The sequence below is a fragment of the Typopeltis vanoorti genome, chromosome 10, assembly GCF_054136105.1.
Source record: "Typopeltis vanoorti isolate ZY-2024b chromosome 10, IOZ_Tvanoo_1.0, whole genome shotgun sequence".
NCBI classification, from domain to species: Eukaryota; Metazoa; Arthropoda; class Arachnida; order Uropygi; family Thelyphonidae; genus Typopeltis; species Typopeltis vanoorti.
The window spans coordinates 87000533-87026801 of NC_143558.1; the positions used below are offsets into that span (position 1 = coordinate 87000533).

Here is a 26269-nt window from a genome sequence, read left to right on the forward strand (position 1 = left end):
CTTATTTGCCAGGAAATTTTGATATTATTTCTTCTTTTCTTTCACTGCCTCTTTAACTTCCTGTGTCCACCATGGAGTCCTGATTTTTCTATCCTTGCAGACAACCTCACCACATGCCTCTCTGGCTGAATCAATCAGGGTTTTCCTCAAGGCTTGCCACTGAATCTCCAAGGTTTGGTTCTTGTTCTCAAACTCTTTCATTTTTTTCTTCAATAATCTTTGTATATTTTAGTCTACAGTTCACATCTGAGAGCTGCTCAACTTTTATTCGCTTTAAAACTTTCTTACACATTATTCTTTTCAATATGAAATTCAATTTTATCCCTCTCAAGACTAAATAGTGATCGCTTCCAATTTCAAATCCTCTATACACTCTGGTGTCCTGCACCAGAGACTAAACATCATTATCAACAATAACATTGTCAATGAGACTTTCCTTATTCCTTGTCTCTTCTCTCCATGTGAATTTGTGCACATTTTTTTATGTTGGAACATGGTGTTAGTAATAACCAGTCCATGTCCTGTGCAGAAATCCAACAGGTATTTGCCATTATTATTAGCTTTGCTCTTTTCTCCAAATTCTCCCAAAATATTTTTGTATATCTGACAATCATTTCCTACTCTGCTATTCAAATCCTCAACAAGGATCAACTTTTCATTGTGTCAGTTGCTTTTTCTAAAGCATCAAAAATTTCCTCCCCTTCTACCTTAGTAGAACCTTCTGTGGGACCATAGGCACAAATAAGTCTCATTGTCCAGTTCCCCATTCTGATATTTGCCCACATCACTCTACTTGAGACTGCCTGCCATTCAAGAAGATTAGCCTTGTATTTTGTGTTGAATACTATGGCTACTCCTTCTTTTCCTTGATTGTCATTGCCTGAATATAACATTTTGTATTTATTGCTCAGTAAGATCTCACCAGTTTTTGTCTTTTTTGTTTCATTTCTGTTCAAATAGCTTGATGTTATGTTGGATGACATTAAGTATACTTCAGAGTGTACCATTATGTCCGGCTACTATAAATGGGCGCACTTATCCTCTGTAATCAGTAAATGTTTGCCAGTAATGGGGAAACGTTTTGATATAAACCAATTTGACCAGAAGCAGATAGTTGGGCCCAGAGGGGTTGGCAGTATTTTGGAAACAGCTGCACTTGTTGCTCCCGTACTACTGTATCAAGAGTGTACCAGGACTGGATTAACCATGAACAGACATCCAGGAGAAGGGCTCACATTGGTCAGCTACGTGTGGTTGATCCTAGAGGTGAGCATTAGGTATCACAATGGGTATCTCAGCAACAACGTGCAATAGTCACAGCTGAACAGCAGGGCAATTCAACCCATTTCCACATGCACCATGCACCATACCTTGAGGTTCCACAGCTGGGGACTAGCAATCATATTTATGATGATGACCAGGCATCACAAACAATGCCTCGCATGGACCCTTGACAAATGGAAGAAGGTTGTCTGGAGTGATGTTCCATTTTCTGCTGCACCATGCTGATGTCCAGGTTCGCATTTGGCACAAACAGAATGAAGCTCTATCCCCTGGTTGTACATTTGGGGTTCAACAGACAGGTGGAGGTGTTGTTATGGTCTGGTGAGCTTTTTCCTGGCACACCCTTGGTCTGTTGGTTACCATCCCACAAACTGAATGGTGAATGATACAGGGACCTGTTAGCTGACCATCACCATCCATATCTGCAGAAGGTCTCCGCCAACCAAAGTGCCATCGTTCAACAGGAAAACACACCTTGTCATCTGGCTCGTACAACTGCTGGATGGTTGGAGGAAACAATGAATTCACTACATTGCCTTAACCCCCAAACTCTGTTTGTTTGAACATGTGTGGGATGTGCTAGAACGAGGTGTGAGAACTGCTGATCCTCCTCCGTTGATACCCTCCTCCGTTGATATCACGCAGTATTTTGTTATCATGCTGAATATGTAAACCTGGGGGGGGGGGGTTCCTAATGCAAAGCTAACTCAGTGTATTGTGGTGGTAATGACAACATAAAGATTAACTGCTATGTTGAGACACTAACTAGTTAGAAAAGTAAGTTATTCCACTTTATACCTTGATTTGATTGCATTAGTTTTTAGGGAAATGTGGAAACAGTGGAGAAACTAGAACTGTGGAATATTAAATATCATGAAAGATTTAGAGATTTTTGTTTTTCATTATTTGGTAAACACACAGCTGTCACATTAAGTATATGATAGTCAAGCAGTTACAGTGATTGTTTATGATAATAAAATGGAGATTTTTTAGTACATGGTCAGAGAGAAAACACTTGAATCATCTGGAAGTTTAATAAGAGTATAGTTACCACAAGAGTGGAGGGCAGATTTTTCTCTTGGCAAATTGAGTGAATGGAATATACCAGAAGTGGTGAGGTCATTGAGTGAAGGATTTCCCAGATGATCATTGGATTTCACAAAGTTACTCAGTAAATGTTCTGTAACCTCAGCTTATGCATACAGAAAAAGATTGAGAGACTACCTCATGGGACTAAACAATGTTTAGTCCCATGAGGTAGTCTCTTAAACTAAACATAATTTGTTACAATTACATTTAAAGTAATTGTAACAAATTACTTTAAACGTATAGTATAAGGGATCATTATAACTCGCACATCATACAAACTTTTTGGCAAAATGATATCCTTTGCCAATAACACGACATTAATATACACTGAAACAACCCTTGAAGATCTAAAAAATCGGATTAATAGTAATATGTTACAACTAAGTAAATGGTTTAGCAATAATGGAGTTAAAATTAATGCCGATATAACGAGATACATGTACTTTACTTTAACAGATAAACTAGACCACAATATAACCATAAAATAGTATGAAAGGAAATGTAGTGACATCCTAAATTGTGACAATCACAGAAATACAAAATCAGTCAAGTATTTGGGCCTCCATATCGATAGCAATATGAAGTGGAACTCCCACACCACCTTCTTAACAAATAAGTTTAGGTTCATAATTAATAGAATATATTATGTTAAAAAATTTGCAAATGCAGCATTCTTAAGATGCTTATACTATTCCTGGGTGAATTCCTCACTGCAATGTGGCATCACCTATTGGGATGGAGATTATTACAACAATCTGTTCCCATTAAGAAGATTACAAAACAAAATAATTAGAGCCATAACCACTACTGACTTTGCACATTCAACCAACTATCTGTATGTCATTAATAATATTTTAACACTACAGAGACTATATCTGCATGGTTGTCTATTATACATAAAAAGGAACGCTGAAAGTTTCTTGGTATATAATGTAGACTTGATTGTGCTGCAGCCGGAACATGCTGGTAGTACCCAAGGCAAACAAAGAAATTTTTCATAAATCCTTCGAATACCTAGCGACAAGCAGCTACTATAAACTTCCAAATGAAATCAAATCTATTACCTCAGCTTATGCATATAGAAAAAGATTTTAGAGACTACCTCATGGGACTAAACAATGTTGACAATTACTTTAAATGTATAGTATAAGGTATCATTATAACTTGCATATCATATCCAATTAAGGTACCAATATACTAACTACTTCATTCACTTAGGAGACTATTATATTAACATGTATATCAAATCAAACCGTGTAAGGTGAGCCCTCATAGATATGATCACTGGACTCGCAGTGACTGTTTTGAACTAATTTAATTCTCAAGTAACCAGTATGGCTACTGCCCTTGGTTATACAGAAATACACAAACTAACTAACTTGCTTTATCACTAAAACCAGTAACTTATTATAAACTACGAAAACTATCCGAAATGTATTTTACTCGATTTGTATATATAAGAAAATATTTATTAACTGTAACAAAATAAATAGCCAAAAATAAGTGTAATTACCAACAGAAAATGATAGTAATACTTGAACTGTATTGTATAATATTGTACATTGAATTGTAAAACTTGAATTGTATTGTACATTGAATTGCAAAACTTGAATTGTATTGTACATTGAATTGCAAAACTTGAATTGTATTGTATAATTTTGTACATTGAATTGCAAAACTTGAACTGTATTGTATAATACTGTACATTGAATTGTATAATGAATATCTTGTATATGTGATGGGAATGATAATAAACTGTAAAAAAAAAAAAAAAATTGTGGTTAACCAAGATTTCTGTATTGGTGAACACAGGTGTTTTGTCCTCTTGCTTTCCTGTCCTGGTCTCTTATGAGAACTAACCATTTGAAATAGGCGTTGGTCCAGTGAAACCTGGTCAGTTGTACTAGTAAAATTCAAATATATGGGCTCCTGGGCAGAGTTCATGTCTTTTAAGTAGTGCAAGCAAAGGCCATTCCTTTGCCAGAGGTTATATTGTCATAAATTCCCTGGTAAAATTTCAAACTTTCACGTTTCACTTTATTTGGTTATTTTATTTAATATGGTTAAGGGTAATATCAAGATTTCCATGTTGGTGAACATAGAGTTTTTGTCCTGTTGCTTTTCTGCCTTGTCTCTGATGAGAACTAACAGTTTGAAATGGCTGTTGGTCCATTGAAACCGGGTCAGTGTACTAATAAAAGGCCAATATATGGGCTCCTCGGCAGAGTTCATGTCTTTTAAGTGGTACAAACAAAGACCACTCCTATGCCAAAATTTCACACTTTCAAGTTTCATTTTATTTAGCTATAAAAGGTGATAGATCTTTAAGATCCTTATTATTTATTGGTTAAGGAATTTAATTCATTGGATATGTTTCATAAGAAAGCAAATAGTGTCGTATCTGTTATGAATTTTTGTATTTCTTGATAGCAGATGAACTATGTCGCTGCTGTGAGACCACTATCCTGCTTATTGGAAGCTTAAAATGGCTTAAAAAAAGTTCCATGTTTGCATTCAGAGCAGAGATTTCTGTATTGTTTAACCCTTATCTTATCCAAAGTATTACTGTACTGTAGGTCTGCAACCTTTTGTGGACAGGATTCATAAATATATATAATGTTCTTCAGCATGAAGCATATGCCAGTGGTGTTCAACCTTTTTTACTATATGAGTTACTTTTCTATAAAAAGTTATTCGGTGATCTACTCTCTTATATAGATCACGTTCCACCAACCTGATATTTGATTATGCACAAATAAACAATAACTAAAAAAAAATACACAACTAAAAACTTTATTTGTGTATTTAAAAATTTATTTATCACCTTTAATTATTTTAATACAACAAAAAAAAAAAAATATTGGAATAAAATATTTATTTCTCTATTTTGGAAAACCAAAGTTAGAAAAAACAGCAGGTTGATTACAAACTCACAAGTTACAGGAAATGCTGGTTGATTAAAAAAAAAAAAAAGTTAATGTGAAATTTGGCATTGTTTGGACCTCGCAATATTTTCATAGTCAAGTTGATATGAAAAAGTGCCCAATTGCAGACAGTCATCCAAATGATCATTTGGTTTCTTAATTGATTTTTTATGATGGTCATATTTGAAAACGCGGATTCTGACAAGTACGTAGATCTGAAACACAACAGAATTTTTCGCGCAATATCAGTTAATATTGGGAATTTTTCATGTGCATACTTCCAAATGACTTCATTGTTTATTGATTTTAAATGTAAACTATTCTGAATATTTATTATCTCAAGTTCTACTTCAGCTTGGTTTATATCAAACCACCCACTAATTTTATTTGAAATTTCTATGATGTTCAAGTTTTCTTGAAATGGATTATTGATAAAAGATACAATAATTTAGTTTTATTAAAATCTTTAAATCTTGAATTTATTTCTTCCTCAACTAATTCTATTTCACGAATAAATTCTTTTAAATCATAGCGAAACATTTCTTGATTTTGTTCAAAAAATTTTAATAAATATGGGAGATGTCTAAATTTGAGGTCATTTATATTTTTCTTTAATAAAAGTAAGTATTGTTGGAAATTAACTCTAAATTTACATTGCCTAATTTCGTACAGAAATCTACTAAAAATGATAAGTGTAACAACCATCTTTTATCACTCAATTGTGGATAAATATCTCCTTTTTCATCAAGAAAATTTTTTATATCTTTAATTAATACAAGAAATCTTTCTAAAAATCGACTTCTGCTGAGCCAGCGAACATTATTGTACAACAGAAGTTCCCTATCATCATCTGCCTGTAATTTAAATAACTGCCATTGCAGGGGCTTTTCCTCGAATAGGATTTACAATTTTAAATGTAATATCCATCAAGTGTAGTAAAAGATTTGTGGTTAATCTTTTACTACACAGTACTTGTTGGTGAATAATACAGTGGTATTAAAAAATCTGGATATTTGTCATCGTTTTTATATAATGAAATGAAGCCTGATTTATTACCTATCATTGCAGGAGCACTATCAGTAGTAATAGACACAAGTTTAAAAAGTGGAAGTTTGTGTTGTTTCATAAATTCATCAAATGCTGAAAAAATGTCTTCTCCTCTAGTCCTTCCCAATAATGGTATAATTTTCAAAAGTTCTTCTTTACTTGAATAATCTTGAAATACCATGCGAATAAATACCATTAACTGAGCAATATCAGTAAAGTCATTTGATTCATCAAATTGCAACACACTTGTGAATGTCTGACATTAACCTGGCCTGAAAACTTTTCTCCGGCAATTGGAACTCTTCCTTTCAGCAATTTTAAACACTGTCTGCGACCTAGAAGTAGTCTCTCTCTCTCTCTAACCACATCTCGAAATGAGAAGCTCCTTTCTGGAAGCGGGAAACTCCCCTCTCAAGCAACGTGGATCTGGGCAGTCTCTCTGACGGTGACTCTGGACTGGGCGGCCTCCTCTCTGACAGCAATTCTGGAACTGGGACCCCCTTCTGCTTGCTTCAGACCCTTTTTATTAGGCCTCCTCTGAGACCTCGCATAAAGTTTGGCAACCCGCAAAGAATCGGGATGAGTCTTTCGTCTTAAGCTTTAAGTTCGTCACGCCTTTTGTTCTCCTCTGCTTTCTTTTGATTGTAAGTTGGCGGCCATCGGAAAGTTGTTTGAACTCTTTCTGACTGACTTCGGAGATGTTTACATTTAGAGCCTGCAAGCCTTTCTCATACTTAAAAGTTCCAATAACAATCTTTCTAATGCCGCCATGTACAGCTTCAGCAAAAAAAACATTGCCTTTGTTTTTAACACTCTAACATATTCTTATTAAAGCAGCATATACAGTTAGCTTCAAAAGAGTATTTACAAAAACATCTAATACAAACTATACCGAGACAAGCAAAGTTTATTTTTTTTCAATATTCACATGGGACTTAACCTAAGTAAAAAATCGATGTAATGTGCTTTGAAATATTTAAGCTACTATCGAGTTTTTACACTTTGCTTATAATCGTATTTACTTAGCTCGCTGTTTGACTTCCACTGATCCAAATTAATTCATTTTCCCGGACTGATAAGAAAATTACTGATTTGACAATTTTAATGAAAAATAAATAAAAAATAGCAATATACTTAAAATGAATTAAAAATAATGCAAAATAATGATAAATAAAATATTATGTTTTCAGTTTTAATGAAATTTGTAAGTAACGAGCAATACACAAGAGATCGACCAAAAATCGCTCTGCGATCAACGGGTTGAACACCCCTGGCATGTGCTATTTGGAATTAAAGGTATTTTTTAATTATCGAGCTATACTCTTTCCAACTTGTCAGTGAGAAATTGATTAATTATGAGCCATTCATTCATTTGTATGGATTATTATGTTGGTGGTGGTGGTCAGAGTCATTCATGAGAATCCACATTGATAAAATGATAGTCTTTTTAATGCTTGCAGAAGAAAGATACACTAAGACCCCAGTTTCTCCAGTTTCTGATGTTTTTTTTTTCTTTCTATGTTATATAGAAAGACAATTTAATACAAACTTTCTTAAAATTATAACTGCAATTAAACAGATTACAGATCAGTTTTTAGAAAATGATCCAGGTTATGAGCAGAGCTCTAAAGCTATGCAGGACATTGTGGAAGCAGTATCTTGCTACTGAGAGCTCCTTGAGCAAAAAAGGAAATGACAATCAATCCTTCATGTCTACTTTTTCAAATATGCCAAAGCTCTCAGAAGACACTCAGCCTGCCCCTTCATCTAAAATATAAAACTATAAAATACATTATATAAGTTTATATATAATAATAGTGTTGAATGAAAGTTCAATATTGTTTTATTCATGTTTGTGTTTTCATTTTCTCTTATAGAAGGTTAAAATGAACCTGTTTAGCACTCTAAATTTTGAGAATGTATCCTGAGCATTAACTAGGGTCTTAACATATTTTAGTTCCTTTTTTCTTAGAAGATTCTGACTTTTAGATTTCTCTTTGTGGGCTGACTTACACCTCTGTACTATTCTAGTACCAGTGCAGATAGCCGCCAAAAAACTTTCTACATAAGACATTCCGTTCCTTGTGTTCCAGTCCACGTAACTTGTACATCTGCTATCCCTGTACAAATCCCAAATCTCCCAAACTTTAGAATACCATTATTCCATTTAGGATGGTCATCAAAACCTCATTAAAAATGTTGATGCAATCTAGAAAAGGATATTCCAGATAACAAGTTGCACTGAACTCACTTTTTCATAGATATTCTTTTTATTCCTTTTGTTGCTGCTGTTCTGTTGAACTGATTTCCTTTATTCCTCCAGTTTCCTCTAAGTTCATAATATACAAAACTGTGAACATCTTGACACTCTTGCTTCTCATCCTCTTCCTCCCTCATTTTACCTACTTCTGTGTTCTTGAATGCTTTTCCTCACACTCTTTCTCCAAGGACTACAATCTCATCTGTTCAAGAAATTAATAGGTTCCTTCTTTCTTTTGAGCACTTAATCATGCCTATGGCACTGATGTGCTCTAGATTTTGCAAGATCTTGTGTTGAAGTCTTAAGTGAGAAAGTTACTTGATAATTTTTTTAATTTACATTTTTCTCTCTTTTTTTTTTTATAAATTGCTAGCTCTGCAGGATTTGACCTTCTAAATTATGCAGTAAATTGTTTATACTCTGATAAATTGCATTTCTGGTTGAATTTTAACTGCTTTACTTGCATTTACTGATTTCAGGTTTGTGATGACTTAGTGTACCTCAAGTATTAAAACTCCTTATTGTATTACGTCTGGTATTTAAAAAATTTTTTTTTTGTCACTTATCTCGCATTACTTTTGTGAAGGAATTACTTTAGCTATCAAGACTAACTTCATACTTCAGTGAACTTTGTTTCATGTTGTAGTACTATTCCTTTCATTTCTTGAAGCTTAACAGTCTCGATAATATTCATTTCTTTCTATTTTTTCTTTAATGTTTTCAGATTCTTCAAATGATACTGCTCACATCAAAATCTGCCAGAGTCAACAGTGATATCAGCAATATTGTTATTATGGCAGTGGGTGCCATAATACAATTAGTATAGCTGAGTATGATCCCTGTAGTAAATGTTAAAAACAAGTTTTGAAGCCTATCAAGATTTGATACTGGCTCATCTCATTCAGGTCAAACAGAAATGAGTAAACTCAGCAGCGCAAAATTGTTGATCGACTTCTGTATCATTTCAATTAATAAAAAAAAAAAAAAAAAAAAAAAAAAAGTTGAAATAAAAATTTTTTCCTTTATACAATCAGCTGTCAATACAGCCAACATGATTATACTGAGAGCCAACTCTTATATTTATCTTTATGGTATTACTAATATTTTGATTTTGCTATTATACTACACTTCTGAGAGTTATTTAGTGAAAAGTTAATAAATTCTTAGTAAAAATGTTTTTTTTTTTTTTTTTTTTTTTTGTGTTCATGAAAAAAAACAGTGGCTGAAATTAAAGAAAAATTGGAAGAAGACGAATGTTCTAGTGTGCGTGCAGTTGAAGCTTGTAATACCTCACAAGCAGAGGAATCCCATTTCAGTGTAGCCTTGTCTTCTACAAAAGATTCTGAATTAATGTCTTTGTCTCGTAAAGAATTGCGCCAAGAATTGCTTCCTGGAAAAGCATTACTTGCAGAAAATATTAGTACTGAAAGGTAACTCACATAAATTTAGATTTTAATATGTATTTATAATCATTAAAAGAACAACACACCATGAATTCAGAAATAACAGTGTTGATGATTGCTGAGTAGCCTCACATCATTCAAACTATTGGGCCAGCACCCCTTATGGCTGAACCTTCTACTTATTTTTAGCCACTTATTGACCCTCACTGTCAGAGACATATTTTGTGTATTATATGTGTGTGTGTGTGTGTGTGTGTGTGTGTGTGTGTGTGTGTGTGTGTGTGTGTGTGTGTGTACTTAGGCTGTCTGAGCACTTCATTTGTCAGATAAGTAGGATGAATGGAAAAACTCTGGACAGGATTAGTGATTGGGAATTGGTCATTTATATATAAAAGAAAGAGGGCAGATGATAGAATAGAGCCCTGAGGCACTCCTGCATTGGTGGCCAAGCTCAAAGAATTGGAATCATCCACCATGACACTTAGTGAGTGAGAAGATCTAAAGTTGGCTATCCATTTAAATAGGGCAGCAGTTTCTAATCAGGCCTACATGCCAGACATGATGAAAAGCCCTGGAAATAAGAGTGACAGCTCATGTTTCATAGAACTCTAAGTAGTGGAGAAGTTGACTGTTGATAACTTTCTCCATTAATTTGGAAAGAATTGCAACGATGTGATGGCGATTGGTTTGTAGCTGAACTACAAAAAAAAATAAATAAATAAAAATCTACACTGTGCTCATTTTCTGGTATTTTAGGAGGGGAGTTTGCTTTGCTCATCTATGTAGAGTTGGAGAGTGTTGGGAGTATATGTGAGCAGAAGTTACATCCACTGACCTTTGCTAGTGATCAGAAGACATGAAGTCAGATTTGGACTTTTTGATGGTTATTTGCATTTATTGCATGCTCTGACATAGAGACTGAGTATGAGGGTTTCTTCTTACAAGCCATCGTTGGTAAGCTGAGATTTTTCTTTTAACTGGTTTGATATGTCTGTCGAAAAGTGAATGATGAAAATTTTTGATGGAATGGGGAATGAAGGCTTTCATTCCCCCATTCCTCGCCATGGTGAGAATAATTTCCGTGACTTGCTCAGAGCAAGAGTTTGGGTCAGAAGAGCCAAAGCAGTAGTCTGACCATGAAAAGGAAGAGTAGAAGGGTCTAGAAGTCATTTGGTACTTTTGTCATGCCAAGGGACATGAAGTTGGATGTAGTTGGAAGGATGGTATTCTGCTTGAGTGTAAACTTGCACAAGATTGTGGTCTGAGTTACAAGAGAAGAGGTAACCTCTACAGTACATCTGGAAGGAGAACTCCTTTTCAAGGATATTGGATAAAATGAGGTTATCAGGAATTCAGGTAGATAGATAGATGTATAATTTGCATTAGGTCAGCTTACAGCAAAAGCTTCAACATCTCATCCAGCTTGGTCAGCTTTATTGGAAAAGGGGAACCTGTTCGAGTTGTGCACATTCGAGTTGCCCATAAATATGAGTTCACTATATGGATAGCTAGAATGAAGTAGGGCAAACTTCATAGAGAGAAATGTGAAGTCAGAGTGGTTTTCAGAATTTGGAGAGCAGCTAATGAATATTACTGACTTGAGCAAGGGACCCTCTGAGCCAAAGGAGGTCAAAAGCACAGGATTCTAAATTAGACTGCATTCTTTTACAAGGAGAATCACATTTCACAATAGTATAGGTGCTAGCCTTGCAACAAAAGGAATAATGAAGTATATAATTTGGACATTGAAGGTGGACTACAGTTGTTGTAGTTGCAATTTAATTTTCTGTCAAGAAATAAGAGGTCTGGTGGGGATGTCTATAAATGATATTGTGTGCCATTTATGTTCGCATTTTATTATTATTATTATGTGACACCTCCCTCGATGAGTTCAAGGACTCATTGGGGAGGGCCCTACAGCTCCATCTCCACTACTCAATTCACCAACTACAATGACTGCAACTACACAAACACCATCTACCGCCAACCACCACTAATATCTTCACAGACAATTACAAACATCCATGCCCATGGCGGGATTCGAACCTGCAGCCTTTTGGCTGGAGAGCGTATATGCTAACCACTTGGCCAACCCGGCTGGCTGGCAATGGATGTTAGTAAAGTAGACGTGAAAGTCTTTTTATTTATTTATTATTTATTTTTTTAGTAGTCATGCTACATATTTTGTGCATTAGGCATGGTTTGGCTTTTTTTTTTTCGTTGAGATTAGTTTTTTGATGGAGATTTATTTTCATTTCACCATTACTATCATTGTTTGATGTATGTTTAATTTTTGATTTTGAGTTAGATAAAAAGATAGAGTAGGATTATGCTGTGAGAGAAGATAGATAATTCTAGAACAAGACACCCATAAAGGGAGAGTGAGAGGCCACATTATAGGATTCAGTCTCCATTCATGACATGGCCTTGATAGTGCCCACGAGTTCCCCCTCCCTCCAGACACAGCTTAGCAGAGCATGTGGCAATGGAATTTTGCACTATCTGATTGGGAAGCCTCCTGACAGATTTGGGTGTGTTTACTGTCTGGTTACTGGCATGTGTCACCCACCATTTTTACTGAAACATATCCTAATAATGGAGGAGATTTGAGGTCTGTATGCATGGGCATGCCTTTGAGGGGTATCGCTCACATGCCTGGAGAAGAGAGTGGGGGACAGAAACTGGAACTTCTGCTCTGGAAGCCAAACAGGACACCCACCACCAGGTGGTATTATTTCAGCAGGTGATGCCATCTGCCATTTTTTAGGTATAGTGGCCTTTCCTTCTACCTGTAACTAGGAAGGTATCCTTTTGCATCAAGAATACTCAATGGATATGCCAGAGCTTCTTTTGTGAAAACAAGCCATCCTTCCCTAGAAGGTAGCATTGACAATTGATTGACAGGGAAGGCTGTATATTCTGTGTCATCTGTCCTTTAATGACTCAATGGCAGATATCTTTTAGTATTGATATTGTTTTATCATGTTATACTTTAATATAGGTTTTTGTACACACTATTTGCATATTTTGTGTTATATTTTATGAATTGCATGAACCTATTTATTGGTTATGATTAGGGTTTGACAAATATGCTCACCTACTTGCCTGTGGCAAGTAGATTTTGCCAGCTGGCAAATAGCTGCAGACTGGACAGAATAGAATAAAAAAAAAAAAAAAATTTTAAATTAAATTAAAAAAAAATATATATATATATAAACAAACAATAACTTTCCAAACACAATCTTCTTTTTTGGAAATCTTCTCCAAAGAGTAATTCAACATCACTAATCACTTCATGGAATTCTTATTGACTTATGTATTGACACATCATTAAAAATGAGGGATAGGTGGATGTGTTGGGCAAGCACTTTTTTTTTTTTTTTTTAAGTGGAGAGTAAGATTTTCCATAATTTGCCAGGGCCTTATTATTATTATGTGACATCTCCAGGGAGTCCAAAGACTCATCGAGGGAGAGTGTGCCAACAGCATCGAACGATTGACTTCCTTCCAACTACTAACCATGCTCAAACTTGCTTAACTTTTTGTGTGAGCCAGCAGCACCCAGGGTTCCTAGGTGATCACTCTCCCACGTACTAAGTGGGCTTATGGACATATATCGCTGATAAAATTCATCCCCCCCCTCCATGTCTTAAGTTAATTCTTTTTTTTTCTACATTGGTTGTTACACAGAGTAAAAATGAATCACAGCTTGAACAAAGACATTTAAATTACTTGGATTCAAGATTGAATACACAGCCGTGATATGTTAGAAAACCATAGTACTCCTCACAGGCTAGTGACTGGCCTGACTAGTGAGATATTTGCCTGGCTGATATGTTGAAGACAATATGTTGAATCAAAACAACATATTGTCTGTCAAGCACTGCCTATAGTTCGTCAGTACCACAGTGGTCTAAATATTTTATGGAAAGTCATCTGTCATCTAAATGCATTCAACACATTCATGCTTACAGTGATTGTTGGCAAACTTACAGCATATTTATTGGAGACTTATTTACTTATTCCTTTTCACTCCACTAGGATCATAGGGTGTCATTTATTGGAGAACAGACATTTTATTCAGTTAGCTAGCCAGGCTGGACAGAATGGCTGTGAGTGAATATATATATATATATATATATATATATATATTCATCCTGTATGTGAGATGATGATTCTCATGTATTGATTTTATCACAGTGGTCCTTATTCACTTTCTGTTTCTAAAACATTGAGTAAATCTCAAAACTGAATTGGTTTCCTGTCGCTCTCCTCCATGAAAGTTATCTGTTTGTGGTGGGATCTGTCTTTTTTGTCCCATATTCTTTACTCTACTTTTCTCAAGTCCCCCACCATCACTGGGATCTTCCTGCTGTCATGTTTGCCATTTGGTGCAACCTGGACATCCAGAAATGGGGGGGGTGGGGATCTGAACAGACAAGATGGACAGCCCATGGATATCCTGGCTAGGATTACTCAGCTAGTTGGCTTGTCTTCAATAGTCAGCAATGTTGCAATGTCTCCTTCCTCATTGTCTGGAGACTTGGCTTCAGAATAGAGCTTCCTTGAGATATTAACTCCAAATCAATTTAAAATGCAATCCATCAACTTAATATAAGCCTTTGCATATATAAACTCATTCCAAAGGTTTACAAACTGCACATTATTCCTTTCATAAAGTATACATTGCCACATTTGAGTTCATGGGCTTTTTCCTTAACTCATTGAAGTGTTATAGCAGACTCAGTCTTTAATCTTTCACTGTGCATCTTCCAGAAATTCTTTCATATTTTTTCTCATACCATACTTTTCACCTTTCAAGTCATTAGTGCCTACTTTGTCTTTGCTACCTGACAGTCTCTTTGATGTTAATTTTTGCACCAAGGAAAAAAGATTTAGTCATGCTCTTGTTAAGTACTTCTGGTTATAGAAGCATAGAATCACCATAAAAAACTTTATCCTTGCTTTCCTTCACTCGGTTTGTCATATATTCTTATTTCATACCTTCTGCCTCCTCTTTCTTTCTCCTCTCTGTACTGCATGCTTAATGTTTCTGAAGTCATTCAAGCTCACACCTTTTTTTGTGAAGGACTTCATGTAGGTGTGCATTTCATTTTTGACACTTTTTTTTTGTTCTTCTGACCTTCTACCACTGCACTTTCATCAACATTTTCACCAACACTTACATTTTCCCACATTGACATTTTTCACTCTGTTATCATGCTTTTTACTCACCCCCCACACATCCTGGCTCGTATTCGAGATAATACTGAATAATGATCGGAGTCGATGTTACATGTCTATCAGGTCAGAGACAAGTCTCTTGTCAATTTGGACATGGTTTATCTGGTTAAAATATAATTTATCTGATGAGCTCCAAGTAGCTAGATGTTTATCTTTGTTTGAACAAAGTGGATCCTATTACCATATTTCTAGAGGCAGCAAAGTTAATAAGTCGTTCTTCATTATCATTAGTTATATTATGTAGTCCATTCATACCTATAATAGGATAGTATTTATTTTCTTTTCTTATTTGTGCATTTGCATCTCCAGTGATGATTTTTATATCATGTCTTTGGCATTTATCATATGACTTCGCCAGATCATTAAAAAATCTATCTTTTTCATTTTCATCTTTTTCTTCAGTAGGTGCATGTATATTAATGATACTATAGTTAAAAAATTTTCCTCTTATTCTTAACCAGCAAAGTCTTTTACTTATTGCTTTGAAGTTTAAAACAAGGTGTGCCTACTCCTAACTTATGTTCCTTTTTTGGGCAGCTATAAAATATTGTATAGTCCTTTCCATCTTATTTCCTATAAGCAGATGATGTCTATATTGTGGAGTTTAAGTTCATCCAGGAGCATCATCAAGGCTTTTTTGTCTATACAATGATAAAACATTCTAAGTTCCAATAATCATATACTTAATTTGTTTAGCAGGTCTTTGTCCTTCAGTTAGTCTGGCTTTTACTTCTTTGGATTTCTTTCAAGATTTATTTCTTATGGGATGGAGTTGTCAGCACCAAGCCATCATTATGGAGGACCAGGCCTCCATACTTACGACCCCTGGAGGCAGGGTGGTCTGGCTATACCCCCCCCCCCCCAGATGCTGGGTGCTTATTTGATCACCTTTTATGATGCATATGAACTCATGGTGGGACTATTCTAATTCCTGGTTACCACACACGAGGATTAGATGTCACTAGACATCAAAAAAGATTTTCTGTGTGATTTTTGTTGCCATTGGTCGGATTGCATAAAATCTGATGGCTGGCAGGCAAATTCTCGCCATTCTGAATCACTCTTTCTTCTGTCCTCGAAAATGCACTGAAAGCCTGGAACAGTGCCTCATTGCAATTGACAGGCTTTCTCCTGCAGAAAAAACCAATAAAACCAATTGAATCCAAATTAGAACAAACCATGGCAGTATCTTGATGAAAAATCATCTGCCACTGATACCACCCAACTCCATAGCCTCACTGTGTCAGTGGTGCATGAGATGATCAAAGCTGAAAACAAAAACTCCATCACCATAATTCTAAACTTCTGCACTGAAAGTGATGACACAGAAGAAAGATTTCACCAGACTAACTAAAATATGTGGTTTTGACCCCAGAATAATTACTAGATGCCATTTCTTTGTGCCCATAAACAGAAAAAAAAAAGGATGAAACAAACTTTCTGCAACTGGTGAAAGTAACCTGTGACATACCAGCAAGCTCATTAGAATTGATGGCTGCTGTGAACATCCCTCAAAGACACTTGTCTCCATTCGTTAATACAAGCTTGGTCAGACCTTACCTTCAGCGAGCACAAACAAGGATGTTAACTTCACCAACAACTGAAAGAAAAATGACCAAGTGATGAAATGTGGAACATCAACTATAGAAAAGAAATTCCAGTGTGGAAATCTAATATTACTAATCATGTTAATATATAGGGAATGTGTATGATCCACTTGGTCAACAACAAACCCCACAGATTCTTCTGGACCCACTTCACAAAAATATGTGATCTCAGCTCAACCTCAACAGTGCCTGCTTCCGTCTCCAGTCTGCAAAACTCACTATTCCAGACAGATACCCAAATTTAAGCCTCTCCAAGCAGTACTCATCTCAAATTTCCTAAGTATGCTCTTTGACTCCTTTCAAGGGTGGCATCTGTGCATATATTTGCTCTGACATACTATGTCAGAGCAGTCAACTTAGAATCTTCTTGACTCATGCTGTCAAATTTTTATGCCATCTTTCATATTAGAAATTATGGACTTTACAACTGTGTTATAAATAACTCTTTTAATTTCCCGACGTTTCGATCTTCATATTAAGATATCATCATCTGGAGCATGTTACAATTGTGTTATAAATAACTTTAATTTTCCGACATTTCGATCTCCATATAAAGATCATCATCTGAAGTATATACAAATATGTATATGCTCCAGATGATGATCTTTATATGAAGATCGAAATGTCGGGAAATCAAGAGTTATTTATAACACGGTTGTAAAGTCCATGATTTCTAATATGAATGCTGATCACCATGCAACACTAAAAGAAAGGATTATATGTCTCTATCACTCTCCCCAATGTCACCAGCCTCTCTGATCTGTTTGACTTCCTCTTCACTCCTGCTTTCCTAACAGTAAAACTCGGGCTCGTGGAGAGTGGTAAAGCTGGTGAAAGTGCTAATCATTATGCAGAAAGAATGCTCGCTGAGATTAGCTGCTAAACCTTTATTGACATGAAACACATAGCAGTTCATTACAAACGGGTAAAAAAAAAAAAAAAAAGACATACATTCACAACTAAACATCGCCATACATACAGCGTACACACATCGCACTGTTCTTTTTCAAAACCAAAACTAAAATGTTTTTCTTCTCTCCTTCTCACCGATGTTCCCTCCGCAAAAACAAATGACGTCATTCGCGCCTCCTCGCCACCAGTACACAGTTTGAAGAGAACTCGCAAGCCTTCGTTATAAGTCCTTACAACTCCCTTTGGGGGAAGCACATCTGTCACAGGAGTGTCGATGTTGCATCTAAAAGAAAACTCAGGGCGGGTAATTGACTCTAAAATACAAGAAATGAGGTGAGAGCTTCACGGTGCGATGCAGCTCCCACAAACAAACCAAAAAAAAAACTATATAATCATCATTAACTAAACATCAAGAAAATATATAATCATTATTAAGAAAACAAGTCAATAACATTAATTAATTATATCAGTTTTTAATCTGGAAAGGGCATCGGCGTTACCATGATGACTACCTCTTCTATATGTAACGGTCATGTTATAACGTTGTAGGGCTAAAGCCCATCGGGACAACTTGGAGGAGCACTTTTAGTTAGATAGGTCAGAGGGTTATGATCTGAAATTATCTGTATTTCAGAACGAAATATCCATGTGTCAAACTTTTTCAACGCTTCCAAGATGCAAAAAGCTTCCCTTTCAATGGTTGACCATTTCATTTGACAGGAATTTAGTTTCTTTCTGAAGAAAGCAATGGGCAATTCTTTCCCTTGTTCGTTGTTTTGAGCTAAGCATGTGCCAATTGCTGTTGCTGATGCATCCGTATACAACTGGAACGGTTTGTCGAGATCTGGAGTATGCAAAGAAGGCATTTTTATAAGCTCTTCCTTGAGTTTCGTAAACGCTTCATCAGCATCAATAGTCCAAGGAATATTGTGTGGGACACTTTTCTTGGTCAGATTTGTCAGTGGTAATACAATTTGGGAGAATCATGGTATGTAGTCACGGTAGTAGCTAGCCAGCCCAAGTAGACTTCTTACTTCCTTCTTTGTCGCTTGTGTCGCTAAACCTTTTATAACCTCGACCTTCTCTGGGTCCAGGGAATGTTGACCGGATCCAATCAAATGACCTAGGAATTTCACTTGATTTTTCCCGAATTCGCATTTATCTAGGTTTACTGTTAAACCCACCTCTCTTAATGTTTTGAAGACTTCATCTATATGGGTGAGATGTTCGGACCATGTTTTTGAAAATATAGCCAAATCGTCAATATAAGATCGGCAGTATGCCTTATGAGGAGCTAGTGCTTTATCTAATGATTTCTGGAATGTGCTTCCAGCGTTCTTCATTCCAAACGGTAAAACGTTCCATTGATAGTGACCAGAATGCGTCACGAATGCAGTGAAGGGCTTTGCTTCCTTTTCCATAGGGATTTGCCAATATCCCTTGGTGAGGTCAACTACAGTGATAAATTTTGCTTGTCCTACCTCAAATAATAATTCTCTAGCTATTTTCATTGGATAAGCATCTGGGATAGTAAAACTATTTAACAATCTAAAGTCAATGCATAGTCTGACCCTTCCATTTTTCTTAGCCACACAAACCACGGGATGAGCCCATTCACTGACACTTGGCTCAATGAGACCCATATCTAACAGTTCTTTGATTTGTCGATCTACTTCCTTTTGTAGAGTGATTGGTACCCTATAGGGTTTGAGTCTCTTAGGGGAACAGTTTTCTGTAACTTTGATAGAGTGTCCATCAACTTTGGCGTGATCAGGTTTGGAACTAAAAACATCTGCATATTTCCGGAGGATTCAAAAAGTTCTTGATTTTGTTCTCCCATCAAGAGAGCTTTCATATCCTCAAAGTGTTTCCTAATACCTTCAACTGATTTATTCATCTTGTCAGCGGGTGCATAGTGGAGTGTTCCGAAATCTTCATCTAGTTCGAGAACTAGGCCGACATGATTGATTCTTTGAATATATGGTCGAAGCTTATTTATGTGGAGCTCTCTGATACTTCCATCCTTCATCTCAACCTTCGCAAAATGTGGTCTAGTAAGTTGGACGATTGTAGCAGGTCCTGTCCAAGTATTTAGAAGCTTATGAGAGGATGAAGGTAACAATACTAAAACCTTTTCACCAACAATGAAGGATTTTTCTTTAGAACGAAGATTATATCTGGAGGAGTATTGTTCTTGAGACCCTTTGGCATTCTCGGATGCAATTCCATGTGCTTTTCTTAGATTTTCAAGCAGCTCTTATAAATAATTTTCAACCAAGCGAGAGGCAGCGGTTGGGATGACTCGTCCACCAGTCCAAATTTCCTTTAACAAAGATAAGGGGCCTGAAGGTAATCTTCCATATACCAACTGGAAAGGTGATAACCCAGTAGTGCTATGTGGTACTTCTCGGTATGCGAATAGAAGATAGGGAAGATGTAAATCCCAGTTTCTTCCATGTTCCTGTATATTCTTATCATCTCTTTTAAAGTTCTGTTCCAACATTCAACAGCGCCCATACGCTCAGGGTGTCCTGGAGTGGAAAAACGTAGAGCTATGCCTAGCAGATCTTCAAAAGCTTGAGTGAGTTTAGATGTAAAATTCGTACCTTGGTCGGTACAGACCATTTTAGGAAATCCAGTCTGAGTAAAAATCCTCATCGGAACGTTACATGTAGTTTTAGCACTTATTTCCTTGACAGGTATGGCTTCGGCCCATCTAGTGCATAAATCAACAGCACATATTATGAATCGATGTCCTCTTCCAGATGGAGGTTCTAACGGTCCGATACAATCCACGCTCCATACCTCAAATGGAGTTTCTGGTCTGACGATAGGTCGTATGAGGATTCTATCTCTATATGTAGCAGTCCTTCTCATTTGACATTCTTTGTAGCTTTCGCAGTATTTTTTCACATCTTGTTTAATGGTAGGCCAAAAGAATGAGTACTTGATTCACTGACGGGTTTTCTTTTCGCCGAGATGGCCAGCAAGCGGGATTTCATGTGCCATCTTTAAGACATTTTCTCGTTTCACACGCGGTAGCACTACTTGTCTAATATTCTCGCCACAAATATGTTCGTTATGAAGCAGAACCCCATTGTCAAACGCATAGGAATTTTCCTGCCTTGCTGCCCATTCAAAACACCTTCGAAACGTCTCATCATCCTTTTGAAGTTTGCCGAATTCGAACTTTGCTTTTTCTGGTATACACTCCAATACGGCCAATACTGTAATACAGTATTGGCCGTAAGCACCTGGTTGAGACTCTATCGTACTTACGGCCAATACTGTACTGGTTATTTTTGAAGGCATGTCTTTGTCTTCATCATCTTCTGACCATTTATCGCTTAAATCTTTTGATTTCAAAACTGGTGTCTCCCTATGATGACTACTCTCATGTAGCTCGATGCTTTCGACCAGCATTTCATAGGCAGAGGAGCTCGGTAGCAGATCGGTAACCAGTCTTTTTGAGACGGCACAGGTGACTGGAACATTACCATGTAAATTATCATCAATTTTCATTTCAAAAATCCTTAGGGGTGTTGTTTCATTTTCTCTGAAAGCAGAAGCTATTTCTATCTTACTTTCTCCATCATGAGGCGTATCTGCCACTAAATCTTCACGCACTACCGATATTTGCACTCCCGTATCTATTATTCCATTTAAAACCCTACTTCCACATTTGATTTTGACGACCGTCAAATCATCTACGTTTCGATCGATGTCCACTGATTTGGATACTGGAACAGAAATTTTGGCAGTCAACACACCTGGTTTATCGTCATCCCCAGTTGTAGACGTCTGAACTAGGTTACTGTGTGCTGTAGCAGGAGTACCTTTTGATTGACTATTTTTTATACAAAACTTGGTGATATGACCTTCCTTTCTACAAGTAAAACAAGTTGGTTTGTAGTGAGGCTTGTATTAATCATCATTTCGCTGTGGCTGGTACCATCTCGGTGGACTTTGAGAGGGAGATAATGACTTATTCTTGAATGTTCGTTCAGGAGGTGGAGTATAAGGTCTAAACTTTTCAGTAACCTTGTCCTTCGGAATAGCTCCGATGGGCTTCTTCGATGTACTACGAACACTGTCGTATTCGTCCAGTCTGTCAGCTAACTTGGTTGGAGAAACGAATTTTGCCCAGTCATCTAAGAGATGTTCTCTCACTTCATGTGGTACTTTCTTCTTCAGTTGATCCGTAATAATTAGATCTTTTAACCCTTCAAAATCCTTGATATCAAGGCCACCAATCCACTCTTCGAAATAATTAGTTATTTCATAACAGAAATCCCTCCAAGATTTTTCAGCAACCTTTTGGTGCATCACAAACTTTTTTCTGAAACTTTCAGGATTCAGTTTAAATCTCTTTAGTAGAATTATTTTAATATATTCATAATCTTCGCAATTTTCTTCCGACTCTCTACCAATTATTTGGACAATCTCAAATGGTAACAAAGTCAAGAGACATGATATCCAGTCTTTAACATCTATTTTGGTTCTCTTAGCTTGTCTTTCAAACAGGGATAGGTATATCACAATGTCATCCTCTTGTAATCTAAACCTAGGCATTAGCTTAATTAGTTCAAGACAATATGGTTTATTGTCACTGGATACTGGAGTTGAGGTTGGTTGAACACTTGCTTCAATTTCCAGTTTCTTTAACTTGAACTCCATTTGTTCTCTTTTCTGTTGGACTTCTAGTTCTTTTTTCTTCATCAATTCTTCCTCAAGTCTGGTACAAATAATCGTCTCCAACATCCCTTTAACAAATTCGTCTTCATAAAATTTACTTCCTGTAATAATCATTTTAAGATCTATCACTTTCATTTCAACAGTAGGCTTCTCTCCCAATTCTTCAGCCAATTTACGTAAATCTTCCTTTCTACCTTTGGTTAAATAGGCCATGGTGCTTAACAACAACTCTCTTTACTGATAAAAAAACAAAATCACCCTTTAACAAAGAATCAATTGCAATTTTTTTTTTTTTTTTTAAATACCCAAATGAACTATGATAACACTGTCGTGTTCTTTCTCTGGCGAGATATCAAAAGTACTGACTGTTCCAAGATGGAACAAACATGCAAAACAGGACAAATTGGTAAATGCAGAACAGAACAAAATAAATCTAAAATGAAAAAAAAAAAAAACTATTCTGAATTATCTGGGACGAAAATATAGCTTGTTTTTCTTTTATCCAAACTACTGTACCACTGTTCCAGGATGGAACAAAACTTGAATACTGATGTATTCTTTCTCTGGCGAGAAATCAAGCTCCTACTGTTCCAGGATGGAACAAACTCCGAACACCATTTTTTTTTTTTTTTTTTTTGTATTAAAACAGATTTTCGCCCAAACAATCAAAATAGAACTTTAAAATATGGGAGCATGCATTTACATAACGAATTACTCTCACCTGGTAGATCCTACCGGCTGCGCCAGTAAAACTTGGACTCATGGAGAGTGGTAAAGCTGGTGAAAGTGCTGATCATTATGTAGAATGAATGCTCGCTGAGATTAGCTGCTAAACCTTTATTGACATGAAACACATAGCAGCTCATTACAAACGGGTAAAAATAAAAAAAAAAGACATACATTCACAACTAAACATCGCCATACATACAAAGCGTACACACACCGCACTGTTCTTTTTCAAAACGAAAACCAAAACTAAAATGTTTTTCTTCTCACCGATGTTCCCTCCGTGAAAACAAATGACGTCAGTCGCGCTTCCTCGCCGCCAGTACACAGTTTGAAGAGAACTCGCAAGCCTTCGTTATAAGTCCTTACACTAACAGTGAGGTTATCTTCCATGGAACTTAAGGATCGTTCTCAGACATAGCTAAGTTAGCCAGTCTTGGGGGGGGGTGGACAGCAGGGTTTTTCTCCACAGTTTGTCTGAGGTTTTTCTTCCCCAAGCAGGCAAACCGGCCCTGTGAACACACGTAGCTACAGCCATAGAATATACTGGGAGACGATGTGTTCGTGATCTGGCCGCACGGGCGACAAACGCTAAACACATTCCTCAGCCACCTAAACAAACAACATGAACGCATGCAATTTACCATCGAAATCGAAAACCAAAATTTGCTTCCATTCCTAGACACACTAGTTACACGTCTTCCTTCAGGCAGTCTATCCTTCACGGTCTACCGAAAACCGACACACACGGGCCAATACATACATGCGAATTCATACCAACACCCAGCACAAAAATATGGAGTCATTAACACCCTTAAAAACAGAGCCACAACTATTTACTCTAACCAGCAAGCCCTGAAACAAGAACTAAAAATCATTAGTGACACATTCATAAATAATGGCTATAACAAAAATATTGTCAATAAAAAACCACAACAAAAACGAATCTAGATTACAGTAAAACCATAGCCATTCCATACATTAAAGGGCTATTGGAAAAAATCAACAGAATCCTACAACATTATAACCTCAATGCCACCTTTAAACCACCTACTAAACTTAAAACCACATTCAGCTCCTCTAAGGATCCTCTCCTCCCATTAGCACATCCTGGAGTCTATTGCATCTGCTGCACCTGTAACTTACCGTACATTGGTGAAACAGGATGGACAATCCCTATATGCAAAAAAGAACACATTAAATATAACCATTATGGTGAAGCAGGCCTCTCAGACCATGCACTCAACACCTTACACCAAATCAACTGGAAAAGCACCTGCTCCTTACACCGCACAAAAACCTGGTACGAAAGAAAATTTAAGGAATCCTGCGAAATCCTGATAAACCACCCAAATATCAATAACAAAGATGGTATGAAAATTCCAAGGATCTGGATGGCACACATTCAGCCAACCTAATATGAAACATTCAACATAAGTCAGGACTCTGGCCAATCTGCTATTATTAGAAACCATTCCACTCCAACTGGCTGGAATGATGTTAATATATGTATATAGTAGACAACACAAATAATAGGACTCTATCGTTGATGTATAATTTTTTATTTTTTATTTTTAATTTGTATTTTTTTTTTTTTTCCACCAGAGGTCAGGCCAACAATTGTGGTAGCGGTTGGTCAGTGTCTTTAACGAACCAGTTTGATTGTAGTATAGCTTGTTTCTTGTGTATATTTGTACGCTCCAGAAGATGACCTTGACATAAAGGTCGAAACGTCGAATTGTAGATTTTAGTTATATTAAACTGAAGTTTTTATTCAAACACAGTAGTTGTCTCCATAATTTTCACTAATATTGTCAAGTTCCTCTATAATATCTTCATTTTTAATATGATTCTGCCATCAATGCTCTCTACTTCCCTAATTTGTCTCAGAATACTTCTATCTGTTATCTCTAGCCTTTGATCAATTATTTTGCTTCTAATCCAGCTTTCACATACATAAGTTAAAATTGGTTTGAACACTATTTTGTATATAGTTATTGTAGTGTAGTGTTTGACTAATTTCAAAGTAGAGAGTCTCAACTGAATTTATTCAATTGAGTTTAATTTTATTGTTTACTTCCATGTTTAATTTCCCATCTTCAATAAATGTGCCTGAACAGCAAGAACATTTTACTTGTTCCATAGGCTTTCCATTATGATGCAATTGATGTTTTCTTCTTGCCTATTTTCAGTCCATCTTTTTATTGCTAATTTTCATACAAAATTCATTTTAGCAGGTATTCAATTTAATTAAGGCATTCTGCAGACTTTGGATTTATTTAGGAGTATAACATCACCTGCATAAAGTAAAGAGCTGACATTAACATCTTCAATTTTCATATTAGATTTAATGCCATTTTCCTTCATAATGTGATCCAGATCACAGATGACAAATAACAGCTATGAGATGAGGGTACAAAAGTATGTACCCTCATCTCATAGCTGATTTTACATCCAACCATTTTCCTGTATACCTCCAATTCCAACTACTGACAATAACTAAAATATAGCTATATGTTGCTCAATATAAAGTCCCATTCAGATATTAGCTGAAGACTTCAAAAAGAGAAAATAATTTTGAGAATTTTTTTTGCTGTTAACAAAACATATTCTCAAAAGCACACACAGCCAAATGGAAAAAGTGCCTCATTATAAACTTTGTTTAAAAAGAACCAAGTTGAATCTCATCACATAAGGAACTTTCAAAGTAAGGTGAATTTATGCAGTTTGAGGGGGAAGGGTGTTTATTATCCTGGAAGATCAGGTCAGGTCCAAATGATATATTCAGAAAATATATACACTAACACCATGCAGAAAGAATTAATCACTCTATCAAGGCATTAATTAAATTTATATGAAATCAAATTATTTGGCAGTGAATGACTACCCGAGTTTAATATATAAAAGAGAACATGAGATGAAAGAGTAAATATTACATACCGACTGATATAAGGATGAAATTTTCTTGGCCAAGAAGTCATAACAATTTATTAGTACTATTATTTTTTCAGCATTTCTGTGGACTCAAAAACTCATCGTGGGAGGCCCACACTAACTATTATTCAGATAATACCTATC

The 26269-nt window shown here is 36.2% G+C and overlaps 1 protein-coding gene across 2 annotated transcripts in view; it reads left to right on the forward strand.

Annotated features, from left to right (window-relative positions):
* Window positions 1-26269, forward strand: part of LOC150102568 (golgin subfamily A member 5-like) — a 358953-nt gene that overhangs the window by 86184 nt on the left and 246500 nt on the right. For both annotated transcript variants that reach the window (XM_090399729.1, XM_090399728.1), the window contains exon 4: window positions 9824-10034. In XM_090399729.1, coding sequence (XP_090255855.1) covers window positions 9824-10034 — 211 coding nt within the window. The remainder of the gene's footprint in view (window positions 1-9823; window positions 10035-26269) is intronic.